Genomic DNA, 12,544 nt, shown 5'->3' on the forward strand with positions numbered 1-12,544 from the left:
TATTTGGGTGCCACCAGAGTCATTCTGAGATTCGGGGTGATCATCACTCGGCTAATCACTCGGCGAATCAGGCAGAATGGGGGAAAGGCGTAAATGTCGAGATTGTCCCACGGGTGTTGGAACGCGTCCTCCGCAGCGGCCCATTGGTCCGGCACGACAGAACAGAAGACCTGGAGTTTTCTGTTGTGCCGGGTGGCGAACAGATCGATGGCTGGATGTCCCCACAGGTCGAACAGCCTTTCCGCTACTTCCTGATGGAGGGACCATTCGGTACCTATCACCTGGCTCTGGCGGCTGAGCTTGTCTGCCACGACATTCCTCTTGCCTGGGATGTACCTGGCTGACAGCTCTACTGAGTGAGCCACGGCCCACTCGTGCACCTGCATTGTCAACTGATGAAGCTGGTGGGACACCAGTCCCCCCTGCTTGTTGACATATGCCACTACCGTGGTATTGTCGCTCATCTGTACCACGGAGTGTCCCATCACTCGATCCTGGAACTCCTGGAGGGCCAGAAAGGCCGCCTTGAGCTCCAGGATGTTGATGTGAAGGTGCTTGTCATCTCGGTGCCACACTCCCGAAGTCAGCAACTCCTCCAGGTGTGCGCCCCATCCCTCGGTCGATGCGTCCGAGAACAGAAGCATGTCCGGAGGGGGAGTATGCAGGGATACTCCTATAGACGAGTGAAGGTCCTTTCTCACCTCCTCGGAAAGAAGAATGAGGAAGGACTGGGGTCTTGGGACCGGGACCAATACTCCTTTAGTCTCCACTGGAGAGACCGCAGGTGAAGACGCCCGTGGTACTAGTTTCTCCAACGGCGACAGGTGACCGATGACGACTTGCCATTGCCGAGCTGGTTGCTCCTGCCGTGACATGAACAAATGTGCTGCCTGCCTGAACTTGTTGATACGAGTCCGAGGAAAGACTTTCGCTGCCACCGTATCTATCAGCATGCCCAGGTACTTTGTCCTCTGCTTGGGGGTGAGATCTGACTTCTTCAGATTTACCATGATCCCTAGATCCCGGCAAAACTCGAGGAGACAATCCCTGTCCTGTAGCAACTGCGAGCGAGAGCTCGCCAGGACTAGCCAGTCGTCGAGATACCTCAGTAGACGTATCCTGTGCAAGTGGGCCCAAGCTAACACGAGAGAGAAAACTCTTGTGAACACCTGGGGACCGGTCGAGAGCCCAAAACAAAGTGCCCTGAATTGGAAGACCAACTCCCTGAGGACAAAGCAGAGGTACTTGCGCGAGGACGGATGGATGGGTATCTGGAAATACACATCCCTCAAGTCCACCGTAAGCATGAAGTCGTTCTCCCTGATGGAGGCCAGCACAGTTTGCGCTGTTTCCATCGTGAACCGAGTCTGGCGAACGAAACGGTTCAAGGGAGAGAGGTCTATGACCGGTCTCCATCCCCCTGAGGCCTTCTCTATGAGAAAGGCGCGGCTGTAAAAGCCTGGAGACTGGTCCGACACGACTTCTAAAGCACTCTTGCTCAGCATGGCTTGCACTTCTTGCTGTAGTGCGATGTCCTTCGACGAACCTGGAAGATATGTTTGGAGATGGACCGGAGTGTAGGTGAGGGGAGGCCGAGACTCGAAGGGTAGTAGATATCCCTCCCGAAGGATATCCACTATCCAGGTCTCGGCCGTGTCGCTGCCACGTTGCCCAATGGCTTGACAGGCACCCCCCTACCTTCGGCAGCTTTTGGGGGGGAACGCCGCCCCTAGCGTTTCCCCTTCTTCTTACCCTTGCCCCCTTTACCGGCTTGGAAAGAGGGCTGAAAAGGGCGGGAGTGACCCCCCTTTCTCGAGGAAGAAGAAGGCTGGGTGTTTCTTCGGGACCCCTTCGAAGACTGGGACTTCTTAGGGGCCGAGGAAGTGCCAGCCTGGCCCGAAGACCTGGCTGCAGTGGGATAAGAAGACCCGGAGGTCTTGGCCACTGCCTGGTGAACAAGCCGGTCGCTGTCATCAGCATGGCGCTTGTCCACCGCGCCATCCACCAACTCTCTAGGGAAGAGAGAGGAGGAACCCAGCAATGGTCCATTCCAAAGGGCAATAGCTGACTCGGGACCTACGGACCTGGCAAAGCGAGAGAGAATGGCGTCTCTCCGCTTTAGCACAAGGTTTGCCCACAGGTTTGCAGTCTGGTGGGCGAGGTAGGAAATGGCCCTACCCCCAGACTGGCACAGTCTCCCAAAGGCGGAGTCCTCCCCAGGTATGATAGCGCCTGAGGAAGCAGCTACCTTCGATACTGTGAATGACCACAGATCGAGCCAGGAGACTGCTTGGAAGGCCGCCATGGTGGTGGCTTCCAGGGTTGCAGCTTCTTGCTGAGAGAGGGATATGTTCTCTGCAGTCAATTGCTGCAACGACAGACCCAGATCCAAACGAGTCAAGTCCGGGTCAACCTGTTTGGTCAGCAACGCCCCTTCCACTGGTGCGTAGAAACGCTTCTGATGAGGCAGAGGGGGGGGAAGAAGCTTGTCCGAGCAGCTCAATCGAAGCGAACTGTCTTGACCAGACACCTGATTGAGTACCCCCTCGGCAAGCGTGGACCACGGCAGCCCCACCGAAGCCTTGGGTTCCTTCTTGGGTCCCCAAAAGGATTTGAGGCGCGATGGACGATCCACAGACGAGGCTGTGGTCCCTTCCCCGAGGTCATTGTGCTGACGAATCAGCGCGATAACCTCTGCAAAAGTCCTCTGTATTTCGGGGGTGTCCGCATCCTGGGGCAGAGGACCCTCGAGTCCTTCCAGAGTGCGGTCCTCCCGAACTACTCTCCCCGCAGGAGGGAGAACCTCGGCAGACCCCCGAGGACCTTCCTGAACTACAAGGGTGTAAGACCTGGTCGAGCCAAGGACCAAGCCAGGTGCATACCCCCACGCAGTAGAACTCTGAGGAGAACATTTCCCAGAGTTCCTCCTCTCCGACTCGCGCCCCCTGGAAGAAACCGAAGGGGCGGAGGGGACAGGCGAGGAAGATCGGGCGCTCCCACTGCCTTTACTGGCAGAACCAGCAGAGGCAGCGGGCCGAGAGCGGTCACCAACCCGCGGTGATGACGAGCCCCTGGGTTGAGGAGACTGCTTCAGCCCAGGTGAAGCGATCTCCCGAGGAGAGCGGAGTGGCTCGTGAGAGCCGAGCCGTGCACTCGCCTCCCCCGAGCCAGGCTGGCCGCGCGGACGTGGCCGGGGACTGGGAGGAGTCGAACGCGCGGCTGGCTGGCACAAGCTTGCACTGTCCTCTGGACGCGCCCCAGACTTCTTCGAGGCCGGAGCCTCTCGGGAAGACTGAGTAGAGGACTTCTTCCCTACCTCTCCTTGCATTCGGTTGTGGGCTGGAAGCACTGTCCCAGGAACCTGACATGGCACTTGAAGGAGTGCCAGCAGGAAGAGACGGAGCACCTGCATGCCCCGGCTCTTTCTCTCGCCCCACGCCCTGGTCTGCACTGCGAGAAGAGTCAACCGTATCAGACTGGGGTACCCGAGTCTCCTTGGAGACCCAGGTACTCGGAGCAACTCGCGAACGAGTGTCCGACGCGGACTTGCTGGCCTTAGATGCAGGAAGTTTCTTAGGCGCAGCAGGGGGAGTGCCGACCTTGGTCTGCACGCCCTTGGCTCTCGGTGCCCCTGGCCCGGAGGCCGGGGCAGCGGTTCCCTGATCCGAGGATCGGGAAGAGCCGACGAGAGATCCCACTGCCTTCCCTGTGGAAGGAGGCAGACCCTTAGAAGTCTCGGTACAAGGTTTCTTAGGGGGGGAAGAGGCAGACTTCTTCTTCTTCGGCTGCGAAGCCTCGGAAGGAGAAGCGGAAGCAGCAGCAGACGAAGACGACGATGATGAAGATGAAGATGAAGACGACGACGACACCTTCCTAGACCTCTTCTTCTTCTTCTTCACCATCTGCTTCAGGAAAGCAGTCAAATCCCCAAGCCAGGAAAGCGAGGCCGCCGACTCAGGAACAGCAGGAACAGCAGGAGGGGCTGCAGCAGAAGGCACATCCCAGGCAGCGACAGCGGAGCTAGGGCCTGGGCAGAGAGAGCTGCGTGTCTATCAGGAACAAAAGTGGGCGGGGCCGGGAATGCAGGAGCCGCCCCTCCTGCGTGAAGAGTCAAGTCGGGCCACGCCAGGGTTGATGGAATGGGGATGGAAGCAGACGAAGGGCCGGGCTGGAAAGTCAGACGAGGAACTGTATTCGAGGACAGGCCATGGTCAGCAACAGGGGCAGCAACAGTCACATAAGGATAAGATGACGTCACCATGTAGGAGGGGCCAGCACGCGTGAACGGAGCCAGGAAGCCAGGCGGCAGTGGAACAGCGTGCTGGCCCGCGGGTGAGGCCAACACTTGGGTGTCCAGGTGCGAAGCAACTGATACCGGCATCTGGACGAACCTCGAGAAGGTGACGGTTGTCGTGGTGACTGTCGTTGCCGAGTGGGTCGTGACTGGAGGGGGGGGCAGGGGAGCCAATCCCTCCAGTGCCGAGCCAGGTAGGCCCAGGTGTAGCCAGGATGTGCTGGGATTCGGTGTCTGGCTATCCAGTCCGGGACCTGAAGCAAAAGTCGGGTCAGAAACCGAAGCCTCCACTCGCTCCGGAGGAAAAAACTCCCCTCCGGAACGGGAAGAGACTTCCGAGAGGATGTCGTGGTCCAACTCTCCCCCGCGCCCCTCCACAAACAATGAAACGTAAGAGGAAGGGGAGGGGGAGTCCTCACCCGAGGGAGAGGGAGCAAGCAGGGTAAGTTCGCCGGGAGGGAGAAACGAGCCCGACACATTCACCACCAACGGAGTCGTTGGGGGCGTATTTCCCTTGGACGACTCCTTGGTAGGCTTACGATGGTAACGTCGCCTCCCTTCGAACTTGTCCCATTGCTCGGAGGACCACGAACAACACTCACTACAGGGATCGTTGCGTGAACGCACACGTCCCCTGCAAGATGTACAGAGGGCGTGTGGGTCCACGTTGACTCGAGATCTAAAAGAATTACATTTCTTTCCCCCTACCCCGGGACACACACGCTGGGGATAGGAGGGCTTAGTTGGTTTCTCCATTATTAAAGAAAAAAACAAAGAATTTCCCACCAAAGAGAAGTAAATTGCTGTCAGGCAGAGAGCGGCGAAGATCAACGTCCGAACACAACAACAGCCGAAAGCAAATTGGAATGTTTACATCCGGGCAGGCGGTACTCCCGCCTCCCGGACAGTAGTTAACTGCCTAACCACCTTGTTTGAAGTTCAACGGCCATTTCCAGCCTACGCCTGAAAGTAATCCCTAATGTAAAGGACCGAGGGTTTGTATATTGTGTCGGAACAAATCCCAGTTATTACACTCCTCACAACGGAAATCTACTGAACATGTTTGTCCCCTACATAGAATACAGTACAGACAGTGTGCCAGTCATAAGATTCTTTAGTTAGTCTAGTACTGCAGCCTTTACTGCAATACCTAATACTAGAACTTCTAGTGTCAGACATCCTAGAAAAGTCTAATACAAGTCCAAAAAACGGGCAAAGAGTCATCAACCAACGATCAAAACTCACCTAACACTATCTTAATTATGCCGAAAGGCTATGAAAATAAATACTTCACCAATTGAAGATAAGGTAAACAACCAGCAAAGTATAAATTCCAAAATTCGAGCTGCTGCCAACCACAGTCCTTCAACCACAGCTCTTTGCTATGTTGTACCTTCTCTTACACCCGAAAGTGGACGGGGCATGTCGCCATAACCAAAACAAACTAGCGTGGCCCGCAATTTCAAAATTTTAAGCTGCCGGTTAAAAGAAACTAATAGCTATGTAATTACTGGGTAAGTTACTTATATAAAAAACTAGTTTAAGCCGGTTGGCTAGCAACGTTAAAACCAGTTTGACACATCGGTTAATAAAAGTCATAGGGTTTACAAATATCAGTATAAATCACTATTTAGAATACTGAAAGCATAAACTCAAGAGAAAAACAAGAAGTTGTATTTGCACATATTATAACACATTATAATCATATATCAGCAATAGCAACAATACGAAGAATAAAACAAAGCCAAACGGCAGGCAGAGAAGAGAAGAGAACATCCTTCCTCGATGACAGCCAAAAGCAAAGTGAGTGCATACTGACTGGATGGGCGGGACTCCCACCCGTAGTCAGTAGTTAACTACATACTTCATCACTTTGTTTAAAGTTAAATGGCTGTGTTCCAGCTAACGCTGAAAGTAATTCCTAATGTAAAGGACTGATGGTTTGTATACTGTGTAGGAACAACTCTCTCTCACCAGGCCAGGCCTGGGCCAGTAGACAGAGGACCCTTACTGGCCTAGGAAGGTGAATTCCCAGGACCAGTACTGGTGCACTGGGGGTCCATGGAACCCCAAGCAGTGGAGGCTCCTGTGCTAGGCAGTGGGAGGTGCAGTGCTATCGGTGCTGCTAGTGAGAATTCCCGTAGCCTTCTCCGTGGAAAAAGGCTGGCCATTAGAAGCCCTACAGGACTTCTTATGGCTAGGAGAGGCAGCCTTCTTCTTCCTTTGCCTGCTAGCTTTGGAAGAAGAAGGGGAGGGTAATAGCAAACTATGAATACGAAGGCAAAGGTGATGATGACGACTTCCGATTCATCTTCTTCAACTTCTTCCAATCCTGGCAGGCCTTGGACAACAGGGTGTGGAGAAGGATGTCACCAAGAGAAGATGAAGTTGGGGGATCACTTGAAGGCACACTACTGGAGGCATGACCAAAGGAACCACTACCATAGTGGCAGCCCTCAAACTGGTAAATGTAGTCACAGTCATGGTAGCAGCAGTTACAGGAAGGGCTTTGGAGGCCCTCAAGTGGGATATCAATCCCTCACACTTGGCTCCCCCGGGAGGCTTAGGGAAGGCCATAACTCGTTAAGCCCCTCGGGCTCCATAACATCTGAAACTTAAGTAGGGTTAAAGGAGGCACTCTCCCTTTGCCTCGAGGAGGATAACTCCCCCTCCGAGCGTACAGAGACTGTCAGAGAGGAGTCATACCAGGCAACTGTAACCCCACACCGACTCTCTACTGACAAAGCAGTAGGAGACAGCAAAGGGGAAACCACTCCCTTAGGAGTAACAACAGCAGGATGAAGCTTGGCCGGGGGCAAGAAGGAATCAGAGAGAATCCTCAGTGTCACCAGCGGAGTATTGCACTTCAATGACGCTGGGAAAACTTTCTTCTCTCTCTTCTTTTTCTGGCAAAACTGCACCCACTGTTTGGATGGACAGACATGACACTCACTACACAGGCTTGATTGATCGCAGTTATGCTTCCTGCACAATGTACAATGTAGGATGGTCTATTTCCATAGAGGGAGGAACCGATTACAGGATGTTTATTCCTGGGCAGCACCTCATAACAAATTGTTTCCTCTTCTCAGGCTTTTTTAAGTTAGGAGTTTGCACTATAATTATATAAAGCAAACAAACAAACACTCATATACACAACAAACAAAACAAAAAGAAAATCGAATGGCAATCGGATAGAGAGCACAGCAGACGTCTTCACACAACGGCAGCCGAAAGCAAAGTGGAGTGCAGACTGACGAGTGGCCGGGGCTTTCCCCCTACTGTCGGTAGCTAACAACCTTGTTTGAAAGTTAACGCCAGTTCCAGCTCACGTTCACAAGCAATATCCTATGTAAAGACCGAAGGTTTGTATTTGTGTAAAAACAAAAAGGGGGTAGCCATGACTCTTGACCATGCATACCTTGGCACAAGCACAAGAGTATGAATTTGGAGCAGTCTTACTGTCCAAGAAATCATGCAAAGACTCTGGGTATCATGTAATCCTACTTATGGAAGACATCCTGCCCATAAACAAGCATACACTGCCTTTGACCAAGTGGGGTAAGTTGCTCACCTGAAGTCCAGTGGAACCTCTTGTGAGAGTGCTTCCTGGACCTCCTCCTTTTCCTGCAAAAGGAAGACAGGGCAGAAGTAGTGCAACTGTGCTTCTTTGCCTTATTGCTTAAACATATCTTACTTTCCTCTACTGGTGCAAAAGAACTGGTTGAAATGAAGAAAGCAAACATCGATGGAGCACCAGTCTCGGCTGATACCATGAGGGTATCTCCACTGGGTAGAGCAACCACTACTGGTGCCTCAACAGGGTGGAGCTCCTGCAGACTTAGGCAAGACTAAGGGGTCCAGAAAAGAAGCAAAAAATGGGCCCCTCCAAATAATACCAAGGGAAAGCCATATTTTCATCAAGCTCTTTATTGAAGTTATCATCCCTGGAGCAACAAAAGTAGAAAAGTTGGTGGTGATGCATGTGCACATGTTGAGGTCTCACCTGGGGAAAGCCCAGTGGTAACCATGAAGGAGACTATTAATTCCTTGACTGAAGAATATAGAAAAGGGTGTGTATAATGCAGTGCAGGTGAGATAATTTGATAAATTTACCAAGATATTAAGAATATAAAGTGACTCATGCACACAATCCTGTTCTTTACAGCTTTACTGTTCCTTTTTCTTATGCACATTCCTTTCATAAGAAAAGTCACCAAGTAAGCTATCCAGAAAAAAAAAGGTAATTGTGCAGGAGAGGAACGCACGAAGATATCATCTATTAATGTAATTTCTTGACTGGAGAACAAAGAAAATGGTGTATACAAAGAAGTGCGAGATAATATGAGAAATTTACCAAGGTAATGGTTAATATACCATCTATTGTGTATAGTTTTGCTTTCATCGCCAAAGGGATGGTACTAAACATGACGGAAAGCAGACCTTCCACCATGTGTAGTACCAGCCACTCAGAGATTAACATAAAAACAAAAGAAAGCAGGTAAATTTCTCAAATTACCTCACCTGTAATGTATTAGGCTATAGATACCCTTTTCTATATTGTTTAGTCACAAAATTACATTAACAAGTATCTACATCCAGTCCTCTCCTCTACATTTACCATAATAAGTTTCAACAAAGTAGCTGAAAGTAGCACAGCAATTAGTTCTCACTCAATGGTTTATAGGCTATTCTTGTTGGAACAAATAGCCTGTGGTTTACGTTTTTGTTAAAAAACTGATTTATTATAAAACGCAGGTTAGCCTAATTACCAACTGCATTATCTAAATATCTCTGACAAACCTAAAGTTTACTTTAGCCTTAAAAATTACGAAGAAATATCAATTCTTGTTTTTTTATAACATAGGCTACTAGGTTAGGTACTATAACTGGTGAAATAGGGTAAAATAAGAAAACAGAATAGCCTAATCGTCATTTGGTTTTTACACAACCAAAAGGGGTTTCACTTCTAAAAGCTTGATCTACCTTGAAAAGTCGAGTGATTTTGAAATTGGGTACATGATCCTTAGAATCTAAATAATACCACGGTAGACAGAGGAACACAATTTGACAGCATACGACACTATTAGCTGTTACGGGTATGTTTACATTTTGACCACAAATGTTCGAACACTTTTGAGAAATGTCAGTCACATGAAGAATGTGTCCCCTATAACGTGTATTAATCATGATAAACTATATATAACTTTATTTGAAAATACAATACTGTTTAAATTCTACAGAACAGAATTTTTTTTCCTTCGTCAGTCTGCTATTTATTCACATTGCAGCATTAAAATTAAGTATGAAATCATTCGGACGCAGCAAGTGAAGTATCAACAGATGGCAGCACCAGTTTCTCATCATCAAATCGTCTGCTGTCGAAAGACGTCCTAAAACTATTTTTGACTTCAAACTCTATATTAATGTGAGTAGTTGTATATTTTTCGATTGCCAGGCTCTATTTATTGTCTATAGTGAATACTGAAGGGGTTGGAAAGGGTTATAAGGTGCCAAATGTCTATTTATAGAGTTTGTGAAACGAAATTTGCTAGGGTGGGTCGGTTTCCCCCCTGATTGTGTGATCATTTTTTTTTATTGGTCTTCCTCACCTGAGTTGGCATGAAGGCGTATCGGGTAACATCACACGCTACGGGATGACACATGATGATGCTCGTGCTCATACAGCTTGAGTGCTTGCTTGCTTGCTTGCTTCCTTGCCCTGCCTGCCTGCCTGCCTTCTCGATCTTGCCTTCAGTTAATGGTTGAATTCGTACCCCGTGATCTTTCGTCTTCCTTTTCTTCGTACCCTACGGTACCTTACTCAGTCGTGGTTTATTTAAGCATAAAATGGCCATCACCGTGTCGGTAGGGTATTTTCAGTATTTTGAATAGAGTACTTGAAATGACATTGCAGCCTTTAATAATATAGCCAAGATAGACCATTTTACACCTTAGAAATCTTAAAGTGGCCCTGCCCTAGCAGGTTGTCATGTCATGTACATATTTGGAATTTCAGATTGGGACTGTTCACTTTAGTCTAGCCTAGGCTAGTGTATTTGTAAATGGTTTATCATAGGCTAACAGTATATAGTGTATTTAAACTTTATATGATTTTGTCCACTCAGCTGATATTTGGTTAGGGTTTGAGTTTGAAATATTTATTCTGGAGGCCTAAGCTTACTATAGCCTAATGATTGTTGTTTTGTGCAGCAGTGTAGAAAACAGGCTCAGGGAAGTGAGAAACTAAAGATTACTGAACATTTGGTTGATGATGACTTCAAAAAGGAAAAAGAAAATATGAAATTTAGAGAGGAAACAAAAACAAAGAAAAGACCGAGGCTAGTGAAAATAATTAAGAAAATACATATTAATGGGAAGTGGGATATAGCTCATTAAAGAAGATAAACCAATGTACCATTTTAAAGTACTGGTAAGGAACACTTGAGTCCCTTTTTTTTTTTTTTTCCAGAATATCAATATGAAAATTGGATTAAATGTGTATAAACACCAGCACAGTACCTTGCAAACACTGGAGTGAAATGGCTGAATCAGTATTTTAGGTGACAACCTTTTATATATAAATAAAAAAATGTAGTCTTAAGGAATAACAGGTTTAATGATGGTTGCTTGCCAAGCCCACAGAAAAAATCAGATTGCTCACTCCCAATAGTGATTAGTATTAGTAAGATGAAGTTCTTTGAAAAATTTAGTAATATGAATAATAAAAATTTAAGCCTTAATTAGACTGAGCAGTAGCTCATAAATAGAGTAAACACACTATTCAGACAATTTAAAACTGTAAGAGAATATATTAGTTGTAAAATAGCCTAGGCTACATCAAAAGCTACTTGACAATAAATAAGAAAAAAATAAATAAAACACTGTATGCAGTTCATGAAATTCCAGTCGCATATACAAGGTAGGCAAGGATGCCTCCTGTCAGACTGCTCAGCAGTAAAGCACTGCCCCTAAAGGAATACAAACCAGAGCAAGCTGGAATTATTCATTGAAACTTGGAAATGCAGTAGCTAGTTGCTAGTAGGATGTTGAGTTGGGGAAGACCCCCTACTCATCTGCAGTAACTGAACATTTTTTCATAGGCTGCCATCTAGTGAGACATCTTGCTGCTATCATGCTGACTGTGCAAGTTGGAACTTGGTTTATCTTTCAGAGTTTACTACTTTACTATGAATAAGAAGAGTGAACAATGAAGGTGAAGGGTGTGACGGAGTATATATTGTGCTTCATGCTTCGTTGTGATGGATTCCCAGTGATATTGCTCCTTGTTAGGGGTAGGATGTGCAACCCAGTGAAAATGTATGTTGGTCTCCTTTGCAGTGGAAAAGGTGGGAATAAGAGGAAAAAAGCTAAATGTGTTTGTCAGTGTCATGTGAAGGAGGGCTTTCCATTTGAATTGACTAAACCTTTCCCTGCATCTTCCTAGAATACACTGCTCTCTTGGCTGAAGGCAGGTATGTGCAGGAAGAAGAGTGATTTACACATGCTTTCATCAGCTGAAGGGTTAGGTGCCCATGCTGGGCTCTCCTCAGGCTGCATCGTTACACATGCATGCTTCTCCTCCACCTACCCTTACCATGTCAACTTTTTCGATCTAGTACAATATCCTTGGAAGATGCAGCCTTCCTTTGGAGTTCAGGGAAGCCCATCTTTTACTCCCTTGACTACTTAACCTCAGTTAAGTTGGGATGGACTCTGTCTGCTGTTGCTACCCCTGCTAAGAAGCTCATTCTGTTGATGTCTGATGTCCTCGCCTTAACCAGTTCTCCTGCACTTGCAGAGGAAGTTAAGACATGAGCAAGGTGTAAGGTGAAGAAACACAAGTACTTTTCTACTTCCCTCTCATCCTCTTTGTCAAACTCTTCTTCCATTCATAGAAAGAAGACGAATCCATGAAGCCCTCTCAGAAGAAATCCCTCTGGGTTTCAGGCGAGTACCTTCCCCCCTTTCAAGGATGGTGATGGTGGTCGATCACCTGCAAGTGTTGAATCTAGTATGGTAGGATTGAAATGGGGGTTTCTGAGAGTACATACATGGTATCCCAAGTGTTTGTTTAGCTTCTTTGACAGGACTACTTATGTTTCATACACCCTAGCTTTACTGAGACACTTTCTGTAAAGTCAGTGCTTCCTTCGTTTAGCATGTGGATGGCTTCTGGATCATGCATTCATACAGGGCTCACATACAATAGGTCACCACTACACAAGACAGTATAGTGATGTCGGAGCG

The 12,544-nt window shown here is 48.0% G+C and overlaps 2 protein-coding genes across 6 annotated transcripts in view; one reads left to right on the forward strand and one right to left on the reverse strand.

Annotated features, from left to right (window-relative positions):
- The window catches only part of botv (exostosin like glycosyltransferase 3), a 97,669-nt gene extending 87,595 nt beyond the window's left edge, over positions 1–10,074 (reverse strand). The window contains exon 1 of one of the 4 annotated variants that reach the window (XM_067121543.1): positions 9,907–10,074. Coding sequence is in view for 1 of the 4 variants with exons in the window: in XM_067121520.1 (XP_066977621.1) it covers positions 9,281–9,484 (204 nt within the window). In the remaining 3 variants the exon portion in view is untranslated. Of the gene's footprint in view, positions 1–9,280; positions 9,499–9,906 lie in introns of those variants that run through there. The other 3 variants (XM_067121520.1, XM_067121531.1, XM_067121554.1) reach the window with 3 other exon arrangements.
- The window catches only part of ca (claret), a 307,235-nt gene continuing 304,321 nt past the window's right edge, over positions 9,631–12,544 (forward strand). The window contains exon 1 of one of the 2 annotated variants that reach the window (XM_067121505.1): positions 9,631–9,722. Coding sequence is in view for 1 of the 2 variants with exons in the window: in XM_067121496.1 (XP_066977597.1) it covers positions 10,145–10,162 (18 nt within the window). In the remaining variant the exon portion in view is untranslated. Of the gene's footprint in view, positions 9,723–10,064; positions 10,163–12,544 lie in introns of those variants that run through there. The other variant, XM_067121496.1, reaches the window with a different exon arrangement.

This window comes from Macrobrachium rosenbergii, chromosome 2 (genome assembly GCF_040412425.1).
Source record: "Macrobrachium rosenbergii isolate ZJJX-2024 chromosome 2, ASM4041242v1, whole genome shotgun sequence".
Classification (NCBI taxonomy): domain Eukaryota; kingdom Metazoa; phylum Arthropoda; class Malacostraca; order Decapoda; family Palaemonidae; genus Macrobrachium; species Macrobrachium rosenbergii.